This window comes from Lutra lutra, chromosome 4 (assembly GCF_902655055.1).
Source record: "Lutra lutra chromosome 4, mLutLut1.2, whole genome shotgun sequence".
Taxonomy (NCBI): Eukaryota; Metazoa; Chordata; class Mammalia; order Carnivora; family Mustelidae; genus Lutra; species Lutra lutra.
In genome coordinates, this window is record NC_062281.1 from 186,522,057 (window position 1) to 186,546,523 (window position 24,467).

Here is a 24,467-nt window from a genome sequence, read left to right on the forward strand (position 1 = left end):
CCTGTGATTTGGGCTATGCCAAGTACCTCGCAGAAGGGCAATCACAGAGTATTTGGGGTTTTGTGACGGGCTCATTTCCCATTGCAGAACGCTCCCCAGAAGTCTGTCCCCTTATGGAATGATTCCTACACACGCAGCCTGGAAGACAAAAGCATCCCCAGAATTTCATCCAGATACCATCCCTCCAAACACAACCAGCCAGAAACAGACTGGAACACAGGAATCCCAGCGCATGGTTACGTATCCATGATAGGAAAAGCCAAACCAAACTGAGTGTGGTGACTAAGAGAGCAAAGTGGCCCCCGGCAGCCGGGGACCGGCAGGGCTGAGTGACTCCGGGCCACCTGCAAAAATGGCCAGTATCCTCTGCCGTGAGCCACTGTCGCCTACCAAGCCTGCTGGATACAAATGCATCGCGCCTCTCAGTCTGTCTCCCTGCTTCTCACAGTACAAAGGACCAAAACTCCCCTCTCTAAATCCTCCCCCAAATCCCTCAATACCAGCGAGAATCCTGGAGTCCTGGGAGTCCCCACTAACGCCCGCGTGGGGAGACGCCCCGCGGTTCCCTGCGCCATGTGGCCTCTGGTGCTGCAGCATGGGACACCCAGCTCTGTCGCTGCGGGCGTGTCCCCAGCAGTCTCTGACGGGCATCACAGGGCCAGAGATGAATGCTAAAAACTGCCAGCCAGCCCTGGGAGTGAACCCTCACCTGCCTGATACTCCTTTCTTTCGGTCACAACAACCCCCTGTGATAGAGGTCAGCATTGTTCCCATTTTACCAATGAGGAAAATCAAGGCTCAGGACTGATCATTTTTACACTGTTAAGAGTGGACAAGAGCCAGGTCTGAGCACCCCCAAGGCCACTACTCTATGCACCCTTCTCTCCAGAGCTACGCTCGCCAAGTGAGCCAGGCTGTCCCTGCGAGGGTGGAGGGTGACGTTCTGTTCGTGTGCAGACACCACAACCCGAGGGGAGACGTTGACTCTGTGAAAGGATCTGCCGGCCCTGGAGGGCCTCCCAAAACAGAGGCCCCGCTCTGGGCACCCTGAAGCCACTCTTGCTGCTGGTGGCCTGTGTCTGGGAACGGTGCACCAGCATGCCTGGGGGTCGGCTGCTGCAGGCAAGTCTTCGTCACTGGGCAGGGGGAGGGACACGAGTCCCCCCATCTGCTGAGCTGAGCCCCAGTTTGGGGGAACGAGGTACAGGCGCCGCCTGGACACTCGTGCCACAGTGAACAGACACCCAACCAACATTTCTCCTGCTACTGCCGAAGGCCAGCATTTCCCTAGAGATCTTAGTTGGAACACAGACAGACTTTGAATAGGTACGCGTTTATTTTCACGTGTAATAGGAAAAAACATAACTAGCACATAAGATGTGACGGCAGGATATATTGCTTAGCATAAGACTAAAGTTTGAAATAAGTAAAACAAAAAAATATGTTGAGTCAAAGAAAATATTAAGGAAGAAGAGAACAGGAGGTCCTCGGTTACAAGAATTGTGGAGGTGGTACGTGAATGCCCGGAGATTGGGTCTCACTCTCCAAGCTTTGAGCCGGAAGCTGGGCTCAGTTCTGAGGCCCCTAAGGGGCTCCAGAAGGAGATCCTCCCAGTACTTGGAGGCCAGGGCATCCCAGAGGAGAGCGTGGTGCACCCAGACCACTCCAGGGAGGAAAGTTCATCTGTTCATGCCTACAAGACGTCTCAGAAGTTACGAAGCAACAGAAGTGATTTTCCTTAAAAGAGAAGAATCTTCTAGGTACGGCCTTGCGGAAGCAGTGGTCACAGGGTAGCCTGGGTTGGAGGGTCCGAGTGGGACACAGCGGGGGATAAACAGGGAGGCGGAAGGGACAGCCCAGTCCTGTCCTGTAAGAGTGTGTGCATGCGTGGGGGGTTGCGTACACAGCCCCAGTCAAGGCTGTTGGAGGGACACTCAGAGCTTCTGGACAACCGGCACTTAATGGCGAATCACTGTGGCACCGGGAGGCGCGCCCGAAGGCAGGGCAGAGGGGTGGCCAGCATCCCTGGTATGTCAGCGTATACCACCCTCTCCTACTGTTCAGATTCATACCTGGTCCCCACGTCAGCATGACATGTCCTCCAGGTGAGATGTCCAAGGCTGCCACCACTAGGCCACATTCTTGTACATTTATGAGACTTTTCCTACCAAGATCCCCACCTCGCCCCAAGTCCCAAGAATGTTTCTCACCGTTTAAATCTCAAATTTGTTAAAAAAAAAAGGGGGGGGGCTTTTTAAGGGACCCTGGAGGTTTACCCAAACAGCTCAGTCCTGCAAGCCAGGGCTGCTCTTAGTATCTCCTACAGGGACAGCTAAAGTGTCATTGCTAGGGACACAGTGTGTCATCTAGAGAACTCATGCCAACTCACCCATGGAAGTGGGGGTCAAGGCCAGTGCTTGAGAGGGGCGAGAGCCTCGGAGATGGGAGCCCTGGGCTATGGAAGCCTTCCAGAGCCCAGAGGCTAGAGGAGGAGTGGAAAGTCTGAGAAGCACCATCTGCCAACCGCCCACTTCTGAGCGGGGAGGGGGCTCAGCCTGGGATGGTTCAGCCCCCATGTCCCCAACATGGTGGGCAGAGCCACAGGCCAGTCCCTGTCCCGGCTCAGAAGGAGAGTGTGCAAGTGTGGGTCAGAAAGGCAAACTGAGTCAGGAGAGGTCCCCCCGCCCCGGCGGGTGCCCTCAGCAGCACCCTGCGGCGCTCCGCTTCACATGGCACGGCTTACAGAAGAGGCGGTTGTTCAGCGGGTAGCAGCCTTGGTCCGTGGGCTCCACGGACAGGAGGATCCTGCAGTCCTGCGGGAAACAAGACACAAGAGGATGGACCCCAGGCCCAAGCAAGCAGCACGGAGCCTGCACGGGGCGGACCCCCCCCCCCCCCCCCCCCCCCCGCGCTTGCTGATGAAATTAACTGACAAATGTACTCCCGGAGGGTCGGGAGCGAGGCCCCTCATTTCCATCCTCCCGACACACCTGGGCCCGGGCTTGGGCAGGGAAGACGAGGCCCATGGGGGCTTCCATCCACAGGGAGTTGTGAGCAATGAGGGCGGAGTCAGCCAAGGGGAGAACTGAGGACACTGAGGGATCTCGGGAAGAGCTAGAAGGGCCTTAGCGATCGCCCAGCAGCAGCCCTTTTAGAACGCTAGCTCTGAGAGGCAGTGACCCCATTTCCTGCTAGATCCCGCCTAGGCCAGACTCTGGTACACCCACGAGCCCACGATAACTGTCTGCTGCGTGAATTACTGAATCAAGTCCCGTCCCATCACTTCACAGCTGGGGAAACTGAGGTCTAGGGAACGACGGGCTCGCCCCAGGCCAGGCAGCTGGTTCTGGACTGGGATAGGACAGGTCTCTAGCCTGAGCCCTGTCTGCACAGCTTCAACACTGGCACAAACCTCCGATTTTTCAAATCACCAAAGGATTTCAGACCAAGGAGGTTGGGGATTCGGGGCCTGAAATTTGCCCACTTAACCGTTTTGCCCGCACCTCACTGGGGGCCTCCCCTGGACACACGCTGGAGTGCAATAATGGGAACGATTAAATGTCCGGAGACCTCGGGGCGCCTGGGTGGCTCAGTGGGTTAAAGCCTCTGCCTTCGGCTCAGGTCATGGTCCCAGGGTTCTGGGATCGAGCCCCACATCGGGCTCTCTGCTTGGCAGGGAGCCTGCCTCTCTGCCTACTTGTGACCTCTGTCTGTCAAAAAAAAAAAAAAGAAAGAAACTAAAAAAAAAAAAAAGAAAGGTCCGGAGACCTGGATCAGGGCTCAGCTGGCAACCTCTGGAAGCTGCATGGCTCAGGCCAGAGCGGCTGGTCCCCACAGAGACAACTTTGGGGTCTCTACTGCTGTCCTAACCCAGCACAGCCAGAGGAGAATGGCGCCCTCGTGTGTCTGTTCCCTGCAACTGCACCTCAAGTCATACAAGGTCAAGGGATCTGTACTCTTGTAAAGGCTACTTGCTCGGCATTCTGGAGTATCAAGTGCCAAACAGGTCCCAAAAGGGCACATGTGACCTCTCCTAAATTAGAATCAAGGGATAAAACCCCTCATCTATGATGGAGTCACAGTCTGTGAGGGAGCTGTGGGGTGGCCCAGAGCTGGCTAGAACTGGGTCTGATGGACCAGAGTTGGAGTCACTTTTCTCAGGCCCCGTGTTTTTCCCCCATTGTTCCTCATCTGAGGTGGCACCTTGAAGCCCATTTCTCTGTCTGGGGAAACAGCACCCCGGATCAGTTCCGGGCCACAGTGGTTCAAGCCTTCCCCTCTAAAATGTAACTGCTAGAGCCGGAGCCCGGATTTAGAGCAGCAGCCTGGGTGATGCTTATAGCTGCCTTCGCCAAGCCAACCACGGGCACGCAGGGAGGGTTTGTTTGCTCACCAGCCAGGCTCAGGGCAAGGCTAATCGCTATGGGGCCTAATGAGGGCTAGGGTGGTGATAACAGCACTTAAATGACATCATTGTTCTTGCAAGATGTATTATCAGCTGGACCTTGAACCACAACCAACACACAACGTAATATGGAGCAATGTATCAACTTCTCCACCAAGCCTCCTTGTCACTTGAGCGCAAACAGCCTCTTGGCTCCATGCATGTGTTTAAATACGGCAAAGTAAGGTAAATGTTTGGAGTTACTCACTGGCTGGCTAAGAGATGTCCTCTGAGACACCCCACTTAGGTGGCACCATAAAGGTTGCTACCTTGGGGCACCTGGGTGGCTCAGTTGTTAAGTGTCTGCCTTTGGCTCAGATCATGATGCCAGGGTCCTGGGATCGAGCCCCGCATCGGGCTCCTGCTCAGCTTCTCCCTCTCCCACTCCCCCTGCTTGTGTTCTCTCTCTTGCTGTATCTCTATCAAATAAATAAAAATCTTAAAAAAAAAAAAAAGGTTGCTACCTTTGTCACCATCACCAGAGAAGACACATCATTAACATGGGGGTGACAGAGGAAGAGGCAGGGAAGGACTCAGAGTCTCCCTAGAAGGATCGACTACATAATCGCAGAGCCCAGGGCAAAGGGCAAAGTAGCGCCCCTTGTTCGAAGAGGAAGAATTTCAAGACGGTGACAGCGGAGCTTTGAAGCAAGCAGGGGAAGCTGCAGCTGGGGGAGGCGGGGATGGGTGGGTGCCCTGTGCTGGGCAGCTTTCAGCTTTCCGATCTTCGCTTCCCTCCACTCCGCAGCATCCCTTTCCTCTTTCCGAGGCTTGTAGCAACTCTTCCTCTGTCTCCTGGGGACCTGCTTCCCTGGACTCAGGGATTGTCCATCATAGCCCGCCGGCCAGTGATTGGCTCAGATCGGCTCATGTGACCCAAGCTGGGCCAATCAGAGGCCTTCTTGAGACTGGACCAGTTTCCTTGATGGGGTTTCTAGGTTGGAAGGATGACCACGCCTGTATCCCTCTCCTCGTAGAGGATGCTAGCCCCCAGGAAGAGAAAATGAAGCGAACACACAAAATGGGCAGAACTGAGAGACGGAGAGATGCCCTGATGATCTCATCAATGAGTTCCCTTTCTTGAGGAAAGCAGGATGAACTTGGTTTTTTTTTTTTTTTAAAGATTTTATTTATTTATTTGACAGAGAATGAGAGATCACAAGTAGGCAGAGAGGCAGGCAGAGAGAGAGAGGAGGAAACAGGCTCCCTGCTGAGCAGAGAGCCCGACTCGGGGCTCGATCCCAGGACCCTGAGATCATGACCTGAGCCAAAGGCAGAGGCTTTAACTCACTGAGCCACCCAGGGGCCCTGAGCTTGGTTTTTATCATTAACTCAGAGTTCTGATTAATAGACTGCTTCTAATGATCTCCATTCTTATCTGTCTCTGCTACTGGGCGGTGAGCACTTGGCAGCTGAGCCCCCACCCTGACTCGTCCCTGTGTCCCGGCGCCCAGCGCTGCACTGGCATCCCGTGGGCTCTCGGCAGGGCTGGGTTGGGGGCGGCAGGGGGCCACCAGCAGCGAGATCCTGACTCCTGACCGCCCCACTCACCTCACACCTGTAGCAGTTTTCATGGAAGTTCCTCCCCATGCACTCGATTTTGAAGGCATCCTTCCCGTCCCGAGGGATGATGGGGTTCTCACAGATGCTGCACACAGGGGCAAATTTCCTAGAGGGAAGGGAACCCATGCTTGAGGCGCTCTGGCCAGGACCGCAGAAATTAGCTGTGGGAGCTGGGGCGGCGCTAGTTCGCCTCCCAGAGCTATTTTGGACGCATTGCCATGTGACTGCACCTGCAGCCACAGCCACAAAGCCTCTTTCTTCCTGGCAGGAGCGGATGGAGAGACTGGTGTAATTAGACCCGGCTTCCCAGGGTATAATTAGTTCGAGGCAAGGAAGTGACTGGGGAACTTTTGAATTTTAGAAAGGCAAGAAATCTCATGTGTGTTCAGTGGGGCTGACCCCCCCTTTCGTTTATCTGGTATTGTGGGTCAATGCTTCTTCTTTTTCCCTGTCTTTTGAACGGACACAGCTGTCTCTCCCCTTGGGCAGTGTACAACCCCAGTGTAGGGACTTAGCCTGACAGGTGTCCTAGCTTGGGGCTACGGTTTCATAAGGCTCTAGCTCCAAGGGGAGCCTCTGCAGCCTCAGGGCTTGAATCGGAACTTCCATACCTACCAGAGGTTTGTCTGCTGCCTGCCTCAGTTTCCACATTTGGTAAAAGAGAATGCTTAATAGTACTTGCCTGACAAGCCAGGCTTGGGGGTTAAAGGGCCTAACTCACGTGAAGTGCCTGGCACAGTGCAGGTATGTGGGGTCTCAGCTAGAAGCAGGTGTGTGCTCAAATATAGGGTGTGTGGACCAGGCAGACAGGTTTCTGTGAGCCCAGAAATTGCAGGAATGCTCTGCTCCAGCCCCTAGAGCTTGGGCCAGGCTTCTCTGTTCTGGCCGAGTCCTACCCAGTATGCAGACCCCCTCTCATACCTATAGAAGTCGTCCAGGCAGTACACTTCATCCTGGTTGTCCAGGGCGAAGCTCTCGTCCCCGATGCACCGGGCACAGGTAACGCACGTGAAACAGGCAGGATGGAAGGCCCGGCCCAGGGCTCTGATGATGTGCTCCTGGACCACCTCGCCACACTTGCCACACTTCTCCAGGGTGTCCTGGGACAGAGGGACACTGCCTCAGAGCCATCCCATGGCTGTGCCTACTCCAAGCAGCAAGGGGTTTCTAGCTGGCAACCCGCAGGGGCCTAGAAGCACAGGGCTATAGAGAAGGACTCTCGCTCATGCAATCGGCCCATAACCACCGCCCCAAAACCTCTACCATTGGTTAAAGTGAATCGAGCTTAGCATTCTGTCCTGGGCCTACAGTGAGGAATCCTGCCAAGGAGCTATTACTGCATTTTTTGTTACTAGGACCTGCTTATGGCCAGTGTCCACTAGGGCCCATAGGGGAAATTTCTCTTAAACCTCACAGTCAGGAAACGGAATTCTGGGAAGAACTGGTGTGCTTTTGATCTTATAGACAATAAATTTCAAAACTCTTTCCCTTTTCCATTTGGCCACTGGGAAGCTCAGAGTCAAAATCTGTGTCCTACTTTAAGGAATGACTATAGGGGTCTTTTAGTCATATATTTTGGGGTACTAAGTTTCCCTCTGGCCTTATCCCCCTTTCTACTTTGATTTTCCTCTCTTCTGATTTATCTAGCTCTGAAATTTCATTATGGTAAGAACATTTAACATGAGATCTATACTCTTAGCAAATCTTTAAGTGTACAACACCATTTACTATAGGTATTTGTGCATTCTTACAAGCTCCTCAGATCCCTTCTGGAATGAGGAGGATGAGGGGGGTGAGAAAGGGAATGGGAAGGAGGGAGAAGAAAGGGAGGGAGTGGGGAGAGAGAGAGATTACTGACGCAGAGCAAAGACCTTCCAGCCTGTCCACCTTCTCTTCTAGACTGGTCCCCTCCCTTCCTGGCTGGGCTCCTGTTCATTTAACCTGATTTCATCCCGACAGATAGATGTGTTGGTCTCTGCTCCCACTTGGTGGGAACCTCCTCTCTCCTTGTCCTGGGGGCAGCCCTTCTCTCCCTAGAACACTGCCTAGAATCTTCCACCTGCTGTTTCCAGCTGTCGGCACACCCTCGCCCATTTCCCCTCAGTGCCTCACCCGTGCCTGGCTGTAAGCAGAGGGAAGAGGATAAGGCTATCTCCCCCTATCATTTGATGGGGTCAGAGGGATGGGGTGCGGATGGCCTGGCTCCTTGCTGCTCCCGCGGTGCCTCCTGACTTTGGTGATGTCTTGAGACGGTCACCAGATTGTCTGGAGTTTACTAGCTAGTCCTACAAATATTCTAACACTTGGAATCAGTCATTTTCAAACTGCAGTGTGTGTATCAGAATCACCCGAGAGACTTGTAAAAAACACAGACCCCCAGGTGCTACCGACTCATGAGAATAAGGGGAGATCCGCACACAGCCAGGGGACATGTCTGAGCAGACTGCGCACCACATGCCATCAGAAGGTTGGCAATTCTAACATCGTGGCATCCAAATCAGCTCTCCCAGATGGCCTCTGGTACTCAGAAGTGATGCAGGTACCTCTGTGCATTCGAAACTGTGGCTTCAGGCGAGAGAGGCAAGAGCACGGGCTCCAGAAACTGGGCAGCACTGGGGGAGAAGCCCAGCCCCCCGACCTTCCACCACCTTCCAGAGTGTGACGTGTGTGACAGGCTGCGTCCATGCCCCTAGGACACGCAGGTCCTAATCCCTGGAACCCGTGACTACCTTTAATGGCCAAAGGGCCTGCAGATATGATTGAGTTCAGCGTCTTGACATGGGGAGAGGATCCTGGGTGGGCTCGAAGTGCCATCCCCAGTGTCCCCGTAAGAGGGAGGCAGTGGGAGAACTGACAGAGAGGAGGAAGTAGGACACCGAAGCAAGACGCCACTGTGCTGACTTAGAAGGTGGACGAAGGAACCAAGGGACACAAGGGACGCAGCTACAGAAGCTGGAAAAGGTAAGGAAACAGATTCTCCCCTAGAGCCTCCGGAGGGGGTGCAGACCTGCCCACGGACTTCTGACCTCCGGAACCGTAGGAGGATAAATGGGTGCTGCATGAAGTCATCAAGTTTGTGGGGATTTACCACAGCAGCCGCAGAAAACTAATACACCTTGGCTGAGCTCCTTCCCCTCACTGAGCCTCAATGTCCTCATCTGTGAAATGGGTCCCTGCGCCTGCCTCCCAGGATTACTGTGGGGAAGGAAATAACGGGATACCTTCCAAGGGCCCAGCATGGTGCCTGGCACCCGGAGGCCACCCGCGGGGGTGGGGGTTACCTGGTAGCAGGGTTCGCAGAGGGGCCGCCCGTCCTTCTGGTAGAAGCTCTGCCCGGCCAGCTGGCGGCGGCAGGTGCGGCACGTGAAGCACCGGGCGTGGTATTGCCTCTTCATGGCTTCCACGGCCAGCTCTCGGGGGGACACGGCTTTGTGGCAGAAGGCACAGACATCTGGGGTGGAGGAGACACCGGTTGTCAGTCACCTGGCCTAGGAGAACTGTATCCAGGCACCACCCAGGACAAGCCTAAAGTGCTAGGTCTCTGCCTCGAGCCCCAGGGTGGGGGGGTGGGGGTGGGGTTGGGAGTGTGGCCTCCTTTTAGGAGCAATAAAAAGGAATGTGAAAAGCCCCTGAAAGCCTAAATCGGGGATGGGTGCCCGCCTGGCTCAGTCATTGGAATGTGCGACTCTTGATCTCGGGGTTGTGGGTTTGAGCCCCCTGTTGGCTGTAGAAATTACTTAAAAATAAAATCTTAAAAAAAAAAAAAAGCCTAAATTAAAGGACACAGAATCGGGACGCATGGGTTACCATCTGTAAAAATTTAAAGGAGGTTCCATGGTGACACCTTTATGCCCAGATAATTCCAAATGTATCAAAGATCTAAGTGTGACAATTGAAACCATAAGACTAGAAGAAGCCAGAGAATTATATCATAACCGTGGAGTAGAGAAGGCTTTTGGTGCCTGGTAAGCACTTAGCAGCTGCTAAGTAGATGGCTAAGACACAGGCCTGGGGAGGCTGCAGGGGGTCATGCCCTCAGACACTGCTGGGGGGAGTGGTGCAGATCGGGAGGACCAAACGCATGTACCCGTTGGCCTTGGTATTTCCTCTTCTAGAAATTTCTCTCACAAACTCGCACGCAGGCAAAATGACCCACGTGAAAGACAGTTCATCTCAGCCTTACTTGTTAGAGCAAGAAACCACCTAAGTGCCCATCCACAGGCAGCTGGCTACACGCATACAGCAGGGCCCCAGGAAGAATACTATACAGCTGTGAAAAAGGAGCCCTGTTATGTTCGGGTGTGGTGTGAGCTCTAAGGTGTTTGAAGGAAAGAAAGCAAAGTGCAGAACAGCTGAGAGTTCGCTACAATTTGTGGGAAAATGGGCTGGGGGGGGCCCCAGACTCCTGCTTGCATATGCATCAGATGTCTCTGGAAGGATACAGGAGATGTTTACAGAGGCTGCCCATCTGGCAGGAAAGCGGGAGACACACAGATGACTCAACGGGGAGACTTTGCACTGTATGTCTTTCTGTTCTTTTTATTTTGTCTATGTGAGAACACTATGTGTTCAAAAAATTAAACAGTGAGGGGCACCTGGGTGGCTCAGTGGGTTAAAGCCTCTGCCTTCCACTCAGGTCATGATCTCAGGGTCCTGGGATCGAGCCCCGCATCAGGCTCTCTGCTCAGTGAGGAGCCTACTTTTCTCTCTCTCTCTGCCTGCCCCTCTGCCTACCTGTGATCCCTCTCTCTCTGACAAATAAAATCTTTTTTTTTTTTTAAAGATTTTATTTATTTATTTGACAGACAGAGATCACAAGTAGGCAGAGAGGCAGGCAGAGAGAGGGGGGAGGAAGCAGGCTCCCTGCAGAGCAGAGAGCCCGATGCGGGACTCGATCCCAGGACTCTGGGATCATGACCTGAGCCGAAGGCAGCGGCTCAACCCACTGAGCCACCCAGGTGCCCCTCTCTGACAAATAAAATCTTAACAAAAATTTAAACAGTGAAAAAATCCAAGGCATTTTGCTATCATAGCACAATTTGCTGATCGATGTTTAAATGGGCTTCAGTTCGGGGTGCCTGGGGGGCGCAGTCAGTGGAGCATCTGACTCCTGACTTAGGCTCTCAGATCATGATCTCGGGGTCGTGAGATCTCGGGGAATGAGTCTGCTTGAGATTCTTGTCCTCTGCCCCTCTCCCCACTTCTCTCTCAAATAAATAAAATGTAAAAATATTTTTAAAAATAGCATAAAAATGGATTTTAGTTATAAAGGAAAAAGATTAAGGTAACAGACATAAAACTGATGTACAGGAATGAGGCGCATGGCTGAACAGTGAGTGGGACAGATGCTGGGGGCCCCGCCCTCCTAGTTCACTCGGAAGCTCCTGCGTGTCCAGTGAGGGCCCCTGGGGACCACCCGGAAGTCTTCCAGCCCTGAGCCCGTACCTGTGGACGCCTCTCTCTCATGGAAGCCGACTGTTTCTTCTGGGGGAGGTGGCAGCTCGTCCTCCACAGGCCTGGCGAGACCGGGCCGAGGCTGGGGCGGAGGCGTCTCCGTCAGGGACTATGGGGCGACAGGGGGAGAGCCGGGGAGCTGTCACCCAGTGGGGACCCCACACAGCCCTCTCAGCTCTGCTCTTCCTCTGATGGCACCAAGCACAATTAGCCCCGCTCTACAGAGGAGGAAACGGAGGCACAGAGAGGCAAGCAACCGAATGTCACTCCGCTGGAAGGCTGACGGCAGTGGCTGGGGCCCAAAGCTACTTCCGTCCACTTCTGAAGAATCTTCTGGAATCGTTCTTCCCTAGCCTGGAATCCTGCCCGTTACTACGATGGCCTCTATGAAGGGCAGGGGATTAAAATTATCTTCTCAGAGCTGAAAGGGGGTAACTGAGGAGGAAAAGGGTATGGCACCCATCCTCCAGGGACCTTGAAAAGCAGGATCAGCTTTTACCAGCTTGAAAGTTTCGAAGAGGGACAACGCAGACTCTCCGTCCCCCTCCCCCTCCCTGGGGACCTTGGGGCTCCACGGGGGTGGGGGGACCCATACCTGGGGTGGGGGCGGGGGCGGGGGCAGACGCAGCTGCTCTAAGTCTGAAATGAGTGATGCTCCCATCGAGGCAGGGAGCTGCTCATCAGGGGAGGGCGGTGGAGGAGGGAGGAGGTCCAGGTCGGGGAGTGCGTCCTCACTATCCAAGGGAGGAGGAGGGAGAGAACATCCTGCAACCAAAAGGAGAGAGAGGGTTGAGTCTGAGTCTGAGTCTGAGTCTCCGCAGGTGGACAGAAAAGGTGTGCACTTACCCAGAAGGCCATACAGCATGGGGACCAAGAGCTCAGGTCCAGGGCCCCCCAGACCTGGGTTCCATCTCTGCCTCTGCTGCTGACTTGCTGTGTGTCCTTAGGCAAGACACTTAACCTCTCTGGGTCTGTTTACTCAGTGGAAACATGGGTATCAATCTTTCCGGGCTGTCGTGAGAATGGGAAGGACTTGGCACGGGAGATGGCACGTGGTGTGGGCTCAGAAAACAGAAGCTGTCAGAACCTTCCATAACAGCCCTCCCTACCTGGACACTCGAGGGCCCCAAATCCTTGCTAGAAGGTCCCTGTCAAAGTACAAGCAAACTCAGCCCCTAAGGCTGCGGCTCTCAAAGTGTGGTTCCTGGCTCAGCAGCCACAGTGCCTGGAACTATGTCTAGGAACGCACCGTCTGGATCTGCCCTGGATCCGGAGAATCGGAACCTGCGGGGGGGGCGCGGCGTGGGGGGTGTGCAGCCATTGACAGCAGGAGAAACCCTCCCAGTGACGATATGCCACTCAGGTGTGGGAGCCACCATCTAGGTTAAATAACTGATTCAGGTAATGCCTATCGAGTGTTGAAAGCATCAGTTGAAAGGCGGACGGAGAACCTTCCAGAAGAGGGGTCAGACTGTCACCACCTGAATCCACGGATCAACCCCAGGCAGATACTAGGGGTCTTCAGGCTCGTGTTAGGTTGTAGACAGGTAAGGGTACACCCATGGAATGTTCTGACCAGAACAAACCCCAAACATAAGCAAGAACCAAACCCAATCTCATCAGGTTTCCAGAATTAACTCCACTTATGATAAATTTGGGAGAGGGGGTGAGTTGAATGGGGCACCAAGGGAGCAAAGGGAAAAAACCAGGGACATTCTACAGAAACTGACCCTACTTTCTGCAAAAAGTCAATGGCATGTGAGAGAAAAAGAAAGGGGAAACTTCCCTGGAATTAAGAGACTTTAGGGATGCCTGGGTGACTCAGTCAGTTAAGCATCTGCCTTTGGCTCAGTCATGATCCCAAAGTCCTGGGATTGGGCGCCATATCAGGCTCCCTTAGAGGAGAGCCTGCTTCTCCCTCTGCTTACTCTCCCTCTGCAAACAGGTCCCCCTGTTTGTGCTTTTTCTCTCTCCTATGTAATAAATAAATAAAATCTTTTTTAAAAGTAATAAATAATAAAAATTTTAAAAAGAGCCACCAAGGGTGCCTAGGTGGCTCAGTTGATTAAGTGACTGACTCTTGATTTTGGCTCGGGTCATGATCTCAGGGTCCTGGGATCGAGCCCTCCATGGGGCTCCCTGCTCAGTAGGGAGTCTGCTTCTCCTTTTTTCTCTCTCCCTCTGCCACCTCATGCTTGTGCACATGCACTCTCTCTCAAATAAATAAATAAAATCTTTTTTGAAAAGTAATAAATAATAAAAATTTTTTAAAAAAGAATCACCCGGGGTGCCTGGGTGCCTCAGTCATTAAGCGTCTCTTGATTTGGGCTCAGGTCATGTTCTCAGAGTCCTGGGATGGAGCCCCAAGTTAGGCTCAGCACAAAGCCTGCTTAAGATTCTCTCTCTCTGCCCCTTCCCCTACGCTACTCACATGCATGCTCTCCCTCTCTCGAAAAAAAAAAAAAACTAAATTAAAAAAAGAACCACCCGGGGTGCCTGGGTGGCTCAGTGGGTTAAAGCCTCTGCCTTCAGCTCAGGTCATGATCCCAGGGTCCTGGGATCGAGCCCCGCATCGGGCTCTCTGCTCAGTGGGGAGTCTGCTTCCTCCTCTCTCTCTGCCTGCCTCTCTGCCTACTTGTGATCTCCATCTCTCAAATAAATAAATAAAATCTTAAAAAAAAAAAAAAGAACCACCCAACAACAAACACACGTACATACATAAGAAAAACACCCCCGCATGACATTATTTTCATGGTTAGTGCAAGAGAGCTTAACTTTTTTTTTTTTTAAGAATTTTATTTATTTGAGAGAGAGAAAGCACGTGTGCCCAAGCAGTGGGGAGCAGCAGGCAGGGGAAGAGGGAGAAGCAGACTCCCCGCTGTGCAGAGAGGGGACGCGGGGCTCGATCCCAGGACCCCGGGATCCTGACTTGAGCCACCTGAGACTCAGGCCTCTCCGGGCACCCCAGAAGAGCTTAATTCTTCATGGGAAAGCTGCAGTCTACAGAGGTTCACAGAAGGGGAGGGGCCTGGATCCGGGGCTCTAGGGAAGACCGAGGGAGGAGGACGGCTGAGGATAGCCCAGCTCTGGCCACAGCCCCAGGCTCTGCTCTGTCCAGGAACAGCTCCCTATATGCTGCAACTCCCACCCCTGTTCCAACGAGGCAGTACCCAGCTCCCCCGGAGGAGGTGACTGGGGGTCAGGAGGGAAGCTGGACTTGAAAAGCCTGATGGCTGCCACGTGCAGTGGGGACAGAGCTGTTAATAGTGCCCCGGGGAGGGGCGCCTGGATGGCTCAGTCATTAAGCGTCAGCCTTGGGCTCACGTCAATGATCCCAAGGTCCTGGGATCCAGCTCCTGGCTCAGTGGGGAGCCTGCTTCTCCCTCTCTCACTCTTCCTGCTTGTGTTCCCTCTCTTGCTGTGTCTCTCTCTGCCAAATAAATAAAATCTTTTAAAAAAAACATAGTGCCCTGGGGAGAAAGGACAGGGAGTCTGGTCTGAATCAGCCTTCGGCTCCCCTCCTATCTCTGGGGCACAAGGTAGGCCAGGCCTCACAAGGTAGGACTGCCTTAGACACCCCTGGAAAGCAGACAGCAAGTGCCCAGGCCCTGCCCCCCACAAACCCAATGGGGCTCTGGTCCCATTCGCTGCTGATTCACTGGGGCACTTCTCTGGGCTTAGAGGTTTCTCATCCATTCGACAAAGATAATGAGCCTCTCCCCTTTCTCCCAGGGACTGAGGGCCGGTAGGGATGGGAGGATTATTCTAGACCCATGAGTAAGCCACAGAATCCTCTGATGCCGAAGGTGGGCCCCACCCCCAGAGCTCCTGACTCAGCGGGCTTGGGGGAAGCGCCTGGGAATTGACATTTTTTAAAAGTTCCCAGGTGAAAGACGCCGCTGCTGGTTTAAAGACCACACTTGGAAAACTTTTCTTCTGCTCCCCAAGCTTCACTTGCTTAAGGCCTTTAGGCTAGAACAACAGCTCCCTGACCGGGGTCCCCAGACCGGAGAATCAGCATTATCTGGAAATGCGTAAGAAAATGCAAATTCTCCGGGGGGGGGGGCACCTCACTGCTGAATCAGAAACACCCAGGGTGGGGCCTGGCCTGCCTGCTGTGTTTGAACAAGCCCCCTCCCGAGGCCGAGGCCGGTGTGAGAACCTTGCTCCAGATGAGCTGAAAGTGAGTCAGGAACCGGATCTCTCGGAAAGGCAGCCGGAGCCCCCAGGCCTCTCCTGGGACCTCTCTTGGGTCCGGGCCTGGACAGGAACTCAAGCCGGGCAGCAGCAGCTGGAGGCCCGCAGGCAGGGTGCAGAGGGGCCCCAGCTGAACCGGGATCCCCTGGCCAGGAGCAGGAGGAAGCGCAGATTTCCAAAGAGAAGCCAAGAGAAAAACTGACTTCTGAATGCGAGTTGGTGAGGCTTTGTGCATGTGGGCTTTTAGAAGGGAGTGGGGATGGAGGGAGGGAAAGGTGGGAACCTCTCTCAGGATGAAAGGGCCAAAAAAAAAAAAAAAAAAAAAAAAAAACCCGTGTGGATTCCCAAGACAAGCACTGGCTGGGGTGTCAGATGACAGCCTGCAGCTGGCGTGGCCCCAGGGCCCGCTTTGTGCTGTGGTCAGACCAGACTCCTGACCAAGATGTTCGCCTAGAATTTGTCTCACTCAGGCGAGACTGAACCCCGAGATTCCCTAAGCTCTGCCCGTGCGCCCCACTGGCAAACAAAATGGCAGACCAGCTGACCAGCCACGGCAAGGTGCCCCCGCTCCCAGGGAAGGTCCACTTTTGTTACCACACTCCCAAGACCTTCTGGTATTCCAGCAACCCATGAATACATCGTGGAAATGTTGGCAATGGGGCGTCTACACTATATATTCTGGACTCCCTCTCCTACCCAAAAGGGACGTCATTTTTTCCCACTGGATCACACATCCTGCTGTGTGAATTCTGGTCATTGGGGTCTTGGTTCTATATGGAAGCTGCTGGAGGAGGCCGTGTTCTTGGGATGAGTGGTTAGGAAGGACAGATCAGTTTACAAGATGGTATCATATGAAGAGGCATGTTACATGAGTGTCTATGTCTCCTGCCCTTTTCTGGCCCCTGGAACTGGCAGTTCCTATTGGTCTTTAGGGTGTTTCTGTGGTGACGGATGCACGGGGCTACCCTAACCTTGCTGGGGGACAGCAGAACCCCTGACTCGGCACCCGGGGGAACTCCAGGGGCTCATCTTTGTCATCTCCGTGCCTCCTTATTCCGCCTGGGGTCCTGTAAGGAGAGCCATCCCCCTGCCCCAGGCCCCTGGGTTGTCCTCCTTCCTTGTTTCTACAAAACCAACAGCTAAGACTCCATGGAGTGGAGACTCCAAGGCTCTCTGGTGTCATGGCAGCAGAGTCGAGCACAAGGCAAAGGAACAGCCTTATATGAAGTATATCCGTTCTGTGACAGATGCGTCACATACATGACCAAATTTCCATCTTCCAGAGGAGGAAACCAAGCAAACCAACTGCTTGCCTAAGACCACACAGCAAGTGTAATGGCAGAGTTCGAGAGAGAGAATAAAACCACCTTTGAAGTCCTTCAATGTGCCGGATTCATTCCTGCCACAGGGCCTTTGCACTTGCTGTTCCCATTGGCCAGCTCTATCCTGTCATTCAGGTCTTAGCTGACTGAAATGTCACCTGCTGGGAGAAGCCATTCTAATTGCCCCAGAAAGAGTAGTACTTCCTGGGGCGCCTGGGTGGCTCAGTCAGTTAAGCGTCTGCCTCCAGCTCAGGTCATGATCCCAGGATCCTGGGATCGAGTCCTGCTCAGTTGGAAGTTTGCTTCTCCCTCTACACCCTCTGCTCATGCTTTCTCTCTCTTGCAATTTCTCTCTCAAATAAATAAAATCTTCAAAAAAAAAAAATTGGTACCTCCCACCTCTTCTCTATGTTTTGCTCGTGTAGAGCCCTTGTGTCTCCCCAACATTATGTATTGTGTTCATGTTTCCCCGCAAAGATTTAAGTTTTATGTAGGCTGAAAGACTTGTCTTTCTTCTCACGTCCCAAGTGTCTGGCCCAGAAGAGTAACAGTAGGTAACACATTATTTAACACTTTCTACATGACAGGCACAGACCCAAACATATGTATTAATTCCCCTAATTCTTTGAGGAAGGTACTATCGTGATGCCTGTTTTATAGATTAGGAAACGGAGGAACAGAGAGGGTATGTGGCTTGCCAACCTCACACAGCCAAGTGGAAGAGCCAGGGTTCAAACCCGCGCGGGTGGGCTTGAGTCTGCCTGGCACACAGTAGGTGCTCGAGGAATGAATGGATGCCTGAAAGAGCCCAGAGCCAGTCCCTGCCTCCCCGCCTCTGTGCAGCCTCTGACACAGCCTCTTGCCCGGTCCCCTCACGTTCTTACCTCCGTTGGAGAGCTGAGGGGATACCGCTGGCCTGGTGGCTGCCCCCCTGGCAGGGGGGGTCCAGGGGCTGGGCCTCCCTGCTGAGCCAGCCCCGGGTGCCTTCCCAGGAGCAGGGGCTTCCCAGGGGCGGCCTGGCCGGGCCTCACAAGCTGCGCGCTTCACTTCCTCGGCCACAGCCATGTCTCGCCGCGGGGGGGCCAGCGTGATAAAGACAGACGAGGCGACCCTCTTCTCCGGCTTCGAGGCCATTGTCTCCGTTCCTGGCGGGGCTGGGGACAGAGTGTGGCTCAGGCTGGGGCAGGGCTTCAGGCCCAGGGCTGTGTTCCACCTAGACAGACAGACAGACAGACATCCCTGGGCCCGGAGCCTCCCTTCTCCTAATAGACAGGAGCACCCACTCCCCTGGGCCTGGCCCAGGCCCCAGCGGAGACAAAGAAGGGACTGGGGATGTCCTGCGGGGGAGGGCAAGTGTCCACCAGGTGACTCGGGCCACAGGGAGGGGACCCAGCAGTCCTGACTGTCCCTCCCCCCAACCTGAGCACGGCGGGGGGGGAAGCAAAGGGCAGCCCTGCCCTGCTCATCTCACAAATGATTAATTTTCCTCATCCGAGAAGTGTGAGGAGGGAGCAGCTCCTCCAGTCCCCCCTCAACCCCCTGCCACCGGGCCACACCCCAGTTACCTCCCTCACCTGAGATCCAATTCTCCCCCGAGGGTCAAAGTCCCTGCGGGTCCAGGCCGGCTCTGCTGTGAGAAGGAAACAGCGCAACCCGTCAGAGCATCAGGGCTGGGTTCCAGGAGGCGGAGAGGACAGAAGTTCAATGCGAGCTATGGTGGGTCAAAACCTACTATGCACCCACCGTCCTAAGCACTTGCTGCTCACTCACTTTCAAGTCCTCCCGGTCACTGGCGGAGAGGTGCTAGGATTGTCCCAGCAGACGCGGAAACCAAGGCTCAGAGAGGTGAAGTCCCTTGTTCAGGGTCACGCAGCAGCAGAGCCAGGATTTGAATCCAGGCCCACGCTCTTTCTTTTTTCTTTTTTTTTTTAAGATTTTATATATTTATTTGACAGGGATCAGAAGTAGGCAGGGAGGCAGGCAGAGAGAGAGAGGAGGAAGCAGGCTCCCTGCTGAGCAGAGAGCCCAAAGTGGGACTCGATCCCAGGACCCCGAGACCATGACCTGAGCCCCAGGCAGAGGCTTAACTCACTGAGACACCCAGGTGCCCCTAAAAGTTTCTTTAAAAAAGATTTTACTTTGAAGGAATCTCTATGCCCAACATGAAGCTTGAACCCACAGCCCTGAGATCAAGAGTCGCACACTCTTCCAATTGAGCCAACCTGGTGCCCTTCGATTTCTTTTTTGACCATCCTGGACCTCTGCCCCTTTCCTAGCTTTTTCTCTTACCAGCCTTGGAGAGTTTCCACCCCTTGTTTTTCCTCCCCTGCCCCCACAGGGCGAATGTCCGTTTTTTCTTAGAGGCCCAGCTTTTCCACGAAGCCTCCCGTGATTCCTGACCCCCTCCCGGGAGCAGCGTCTGCTTCCTCAGGGTGATGACAGCCCATCACGGGACATGTCGGCGCCCTGTCACCACGTCTGCCCCTACCTCCCCAAGTGACTGCATGTGACTTCAGCTGTGCCTATAATCTTTGTGACCCCAGTCCAACGTGGGCATCAGAGCACGGATCTGGAAGCCGGGCAGCATACCTGATGTCAAGGAGCCCATTTTCCATCCCCTAGGTGGTGACCCCAAACAGCTGCTTCCAAGGCCAAGGTTGAGGTGGGGCCCCTCGGGTCTCGGGGGAAGGCAAGTCAACCACATTCAGTCAAAGGTTCTACCTCTGCTTCCAGGGCTGATGCCCAGTTTGAGCTGGGTCTCTAAGCTGCGTCTCCCCTCTTTCTAACCCACTCTCCAGCTGAGCCACCTGGATGTGGCTCCAAAGGCGTGTGGAGAGAATAAATAGGAATCCAGCGAGTGATAATCAAGAAGTGGGGTCGGGTGCAGGCACCTGGGTAGCTCGGTCATTAGGCGTCTGCCTTCCGCTTGCATTGTGATCCCAGGGTCCTGGGATCGAGTCCCGCATCGGGCTCTCTGTACGGCGGGGAGCCTGCTTCCCCCTCTCTGCCTGCCTCTCTGCCTACTTGTGATCTCTGTCAAATAAATAAATAAAATCTTTAAAAAAAAAAAAGAAAGTAAGAAAGAAATCAACGTCCAAAGAAAGCTTTAAAAGTTCTTTTTCAAATCCTTTCCTTTTGTTTCTTGTTCGGTAAGGGATGTTTGGGAGTATATACGCTGGCTTGTTTCTGCCGCCCTGGTCATACGTCATCCAAAACTGTATGGTTTGACACTTTGGCTTTACACTTTGTTACCAGATTGAGAGTCTGTTTTGGTCAGCAGCTTTGAGAGATTCACATCCAAGAAAGGACAGCAAGGCCACCGACTGACCAAGGGCCCGTTCTGTGCCAGGCACGGCGGCTCGCGCTTTCTGAGCCTCTAAACACACCTCATTTGCAACCCAGCCCCTGACGTCCCCACTTTACAGGTGGTTCCATGGGACACCTCGAGAGGTTAAGGGACTTTTCCATGTCATCTTAGCAGCCTTGGCAGACTCAGAATTCTAACTGAGCATCATTTGACCCGAGTCCCGGAGGAGGGGGGTGTCCTTGGACCTGAGATGACACACTTTTCCTTCCCTGGATGGTACGGGCGCCTCCAAATCCTCGGGGCTGTTCTCACCCCAGAAAAGCCCAATCCAGATAGATTTTCTTGTGGCCAGTGCATTCTGGGCTCATCCCCAGAGACTGCTGTGAATGCCCCCTCCACCTCCCTCCGACCCTGCTCTGACCCCCACTCCACCCCAGCCCACCCCTTCGGGAAGTCAGATCTGTGGTTTTCTCGGAAAACATCCAAGGCAAATGTCCTAGCTCTGACGCCAGATGTTCACAGCTGGCCAGCTTTACACCCCCCTCATCCCTCCCTGCGGTTCCTTCAGGGAATTCAGGCCCCAGGGGAAGCCCCACCGACCCCCAGCCCCTGGGGATTTTCAAAGCCTGTCAGTCAGGACCAGGGCTGCTAGGAGAGAGAGCCTCAGCCTCCTTCAGGTCCCACTGCTCCCAGGTCACCCCAGAGAGGGGTATGTGGGAGAAAGCTCCCTGAGGGGCTACTGGCCAGCCGCACCCAGGAGACCCTCTGCCCTCATCCTTCCTCCCTCAGAGGGGGAATCTGAGATCCAGTTGGGTAAGCAGAGAAAGTGGGAACAAAGGGAAAGAAAGTCATTTCCTGTCAAGAGGAAGGAAGGAGGCTGAGATCCAGCCAGCCAGCCAGCCAGCCCGTCCAGCTTTAGGCTGCAGCCCAGGGCAGGGGACAGGCTGGCTGAGCTGGCGGTTGTCCCGGTAGTGCCCCCTCCTTCCCTTCCTTCCTACTCCTTCTAACCCCCTCCAAAAACTTCTGGAACCACCTGTAAGCTTCGTTCTCTAATACTTGGACAAAGCAATCTACGCTTGGTTCAGAATGACACTTTGCTGGAGGTGGGAGGGAGACCATGCCAACACCCAGCAGAGGGCCCTGCAGCCTTGGGTAGGGGTTCCGTTTCCCTCTCCCCCACCTCAAGGAAGCCAAGGAAACACAGGGAGCTGCAGTCACACCCAGCCCCACCTCTTCCCTGCTGGGTGACCCACAGCAGGTTACTGGCCCTCTCTGGGCCTCAGTTTTTTCCTAAAGTGAGAATAAAAAAGTCTGTCCTGAAAGGTGGCTAGCTCAGAGAATCCAAGGAGAGAGAGCACTCCAGATCTTGGTACTAGGTAGGTCCAAAGAGAAGGCCAGCTGGTTACCCATCCCCTGATGGGGAGGAGCCCCCAGGGGCCAGGCTGGCCTGGGGGCGGGGGGGGGGGGGGGTGGCGCCTGAGAGGACTCGACTTGGCTTCCGTCATTAAGAGCAGGAATCTGGGAGCTGCCCGGGCTCTTCCCAGGGTCCCGAGAGCAGGGCTGGGGAGGATCCCCGCCAAGATGCCCCACGGCACACCCTTTCCCAGCACCCGACCGGGATTTGAGGCCCCGAGAGGAGCGGCCCTGGGGCCCCTTCTTGCCCTCGCCTGACCCGGGCTGGGTGAAGGGTCCCGAAGCTCCCTGGAGCTCCGGAAACCCGGCGCCCTCCCGCAAGCAGCCCAGCCGGGCGGCTGGCCGGGTCACTGTGGGGCGCCGCCGGGGACTTTAATTCGATCCATGTGCGGGACGCTGTCCTCTTTGTGCGGGAGCTTCCGCCCTGCCCACCTCTTCCCCCGGCGCCCCGCTCCGGGGCAGGGACACCAGCCCTTCCCCCGCTCCGGGGACAGTGACCGGGGGCCGGGACCCAAGACGGCTCCCCCGCCCACCCGCGGACCCCCTGCAGGAGCGCCGGAATTGGGGTCCCGGTGGGGGGCGGGGAGGGGCTCCGGCCCGGGGCCGCCCGCGCTGTCACCTGTGTGTGGCCGGGGCTAGGACGGAAGGACGGCCGCCCCGCTCGCCCCGCGCCCCCCGCCCCGCGCCCCGCTTACCTGCGTCGCCCGCGCCCCCAGCGGCTCCGGTCCGACGCCCGAGCGAGCTGAGCCGCGAGCGGCGCGGCGCCTCCCGCCCCCTCCGCCCTCCCCGCCCCCTCGGCTCCCTCCGCCCCGCCGCCCCGGCCGCCTTACCATAAAAGGTGAAGCTTAGGGGGAGGGGGCCCGGGATTCCGGCCGGCGGAAGCGGCCCGTACCTGCCCCCCCCCCACCTGCCAGGCCGCTCCCCGCGCCGCCCCCGGCGCCCGCCCTTTGTTCCCTGGACCACTTCTCTCGTCCTCTGGGCCCGGGCCTGGGGTGGGAGGCCTCCCCTGTTGCCCACCCCCGGGGGCCTTTGTGCGCCCTGCGCGGTCCTTCCCCTCCTCCTTCCCTAGGTCTCCTGGGTTGGTGGCCCCACCTGCGCCGTCGGGGGTTGGGGGGGTTGGGGGGAGGGTACTTACACCTGAGTCTGGCCTGAGATCTCCCAGGGTCCTAGGTGTCAGGTGGACCCGGGTTCCACCGGCCATTCACTAACAATTCCCTGACCCCAGGGCAGGCACTCTGCCTCCTGGAGTCTCAGGTTCTTATCTGTAAAATGGGGGTAAAGGCTGCTTACCGCTGGGGCTCAGCCAGATAAAAGACGGCATTGACAGAGAGAAGAGCACTGGTCGTCAGTGGGCTTTTTTAGGGGGTGACCCTGCCTGGAAGTCTCAGATGCCCAGCGGAGCAGGTCATCTCAGCTTGCTGTCCTGACCTGCCATCACTGCTTGGGTGGACCCTTAAGCCCTCCGCAGTGGGGTCCCAGTCCCCACCTGAGGGAAGGGGGTCGAGGGGGGGCACAGGCTCCCAGGCAGCCTGGTAGACAGAGCCCAGCAGGCAGTCCGGATCACCTGCTTTGTCAACCCTGGTTCCAGTCTCTGACTCCCTCCCACCTCCTGCACTCCCTGACCCAAGCCAGAGGAGAAGGGGGAGGAGGAAGCAGAGCCTGGGCCCTGGGACAGGAGTGGAGCGGGGATGGGCCGCCTGGGTCCCTGGAGGCCTGGGGAACATTGCTGGGAAAAGGAATCTGGGTCTGATTCAGAGGCAAACAGATTGTTCTTTTGATTAAAGCTTTTGCTGAGGCCAGAGGAGTGCGGGACCCAGCGCCATCTGGGGGCAGGCCAGGCAGGGTTGAGCTCTCCCCCGGGGCCAAAGCTGCAGTCACCCTGGCCGGGATGGCTCTGGGGCTGCTGCTCATGGAGGTTGTGAGGCGGGCACCTGGGTACCCCATCTCTTTCCCCCACCCCTCCTCCTCCTCCTCATCCCAGCCTTTCTCAATCCCTTGCCCACTTTCGAGCCTTTAGGGACTCCATAAGAACGACAACAGTAGCCCCAGGTAGAGGCTTCCCAGGTGGCAGGCGCCTGACGTATAGATCTCTCCATGGAATCTCTGGGACAGCCCTGTGTGGCAGGAATGGTCATTCCTGCTTCTCAGTTGAGGAAACTGAGGCCCAGAGAGGCACAAGGCCACACCCGAGGGCCAAGCCAGCCAGGGTCAGAGGAACCCTCCACCCCCCCACCCCCCCACCGCAATGTGGAAGCTGAGGCCTGTAGAGCCCTGTGGGGCCCAGGAGACTCAGACCCCAGGCTGCCGGAGCCTTAATCAGGCTCCCTCCCCAGCCTGCACCACTGCTTGGAGCACACTGCCCCAGGACTTCCCCAGGAGGAAGGAGGGGGCTGCTGACTGCCAGGGATGGGAAGGACCTTAAGGAGGAAGATGCAATCCAGGGGTTTGCAAATGCTCTAAGCTCTAGAATCCCCTTTTCAAGTGCTTCGTGACCCAGAAGCTTATTTAAAACAGATCAAAATGGGGCTGCCCTCCCTCGTTGTCATGATATCCCCGGAGCCATGATATCACCTCACTGTCCGGTAGATGGAACAGTGAGGCACCAAAAGTTGATCTGAGGCCTCATCCAAAGTCACACTGACTCCCTCTAGGGCCCAGGCCTCTAGGCATCTGCTGGGAGCTAAGACTGGCTGGGAAGGGAGAAGATGGAAGGGCTATGTGGTGGGTCCAGCTGTCACCACTCCCCTGCTGTCCAGCACCCCTGGCC

The 24,467-nt window shown here is 55.5% G+C and overlaps 1 protein-coding gene across 8 annotated transcripts; it reads right to left on the bottom strand.

Annotated features, from left to right (window-relative positions):
* Positions 1-1,314: 1,314 nt before the first annotated feature.
* Positions 1,315-24,467, bottom strand: FBLIM1 (filamin binding LIM protein 1). Of its 8 annotated transcripts, none has more exons than XM_047727487.1 (9): positions 24,446-24,467; positions 18,555-18,610; positions 17,865-18,134; positions 12,057-12,226; positions 11,453-11,570; positions 9,289-9,458; positions 6,929-7,107; positions 5,996-6,113; positions 1,315-2,813 (listed from the first exon to the last, which is right to left on the bottom strand). In XM_047727487.1, exons 3-9 carry the CDS (start codon positions 18,112-18,114, stop codon positions 2,700-2,702), a joined length of 1,119 nt encoding a protein of 372 aa, XP_047583443.1. In that variant the 5' UTR covers positions 18,115-18,134; positions 18,555-18,610; positions 24,446-24,467; the 3' UTR covers positions 1,315-2,699. The 8 variants fall into 8 exon arrangements, with proteins under 8 accessions (XP_047583443.1, XP_047583440.1, XP_047583439.1 ...); XM_047727484.1 differs by lacking the exon at positions 24,446-24,467 and adding an exon at positions 22,836-22,920 and having other exon boundaries at positions 17,865-18,193; positions 18,555-18,607; XM_047727483.1 differs by lacking the exon at positions 24,446-24,467 and adding an exon at positions 22,836-22,918 and having other exon boundaries at positions 17,865-18,193.

Bases quoted from the DNA above. Each gene is read 5' to 3' on its own strand.
- FBLIM1 (XM_047727483.1), bottom strand. From the start codon at position 22,901: ATGGCCGGTGGAACCCGGGTCCACCTGACACCTAGGACCCTGGGAGAT. The intron at 11,571-12,056 runs GTATGGGTCCCC...GTCGCCCCATAG, and splicing joins CGCCCCCGCCCCCACCCCAG to TCCCTGACGGAGACGCCTCC. The intron at 7,108-9,288 runs GTAACCCCCACC...CCTCTGTCCCAG, and splicing joins TCTGCGAACCCTGCTACCAG to GACACCCTGGAGAAGTGTGG.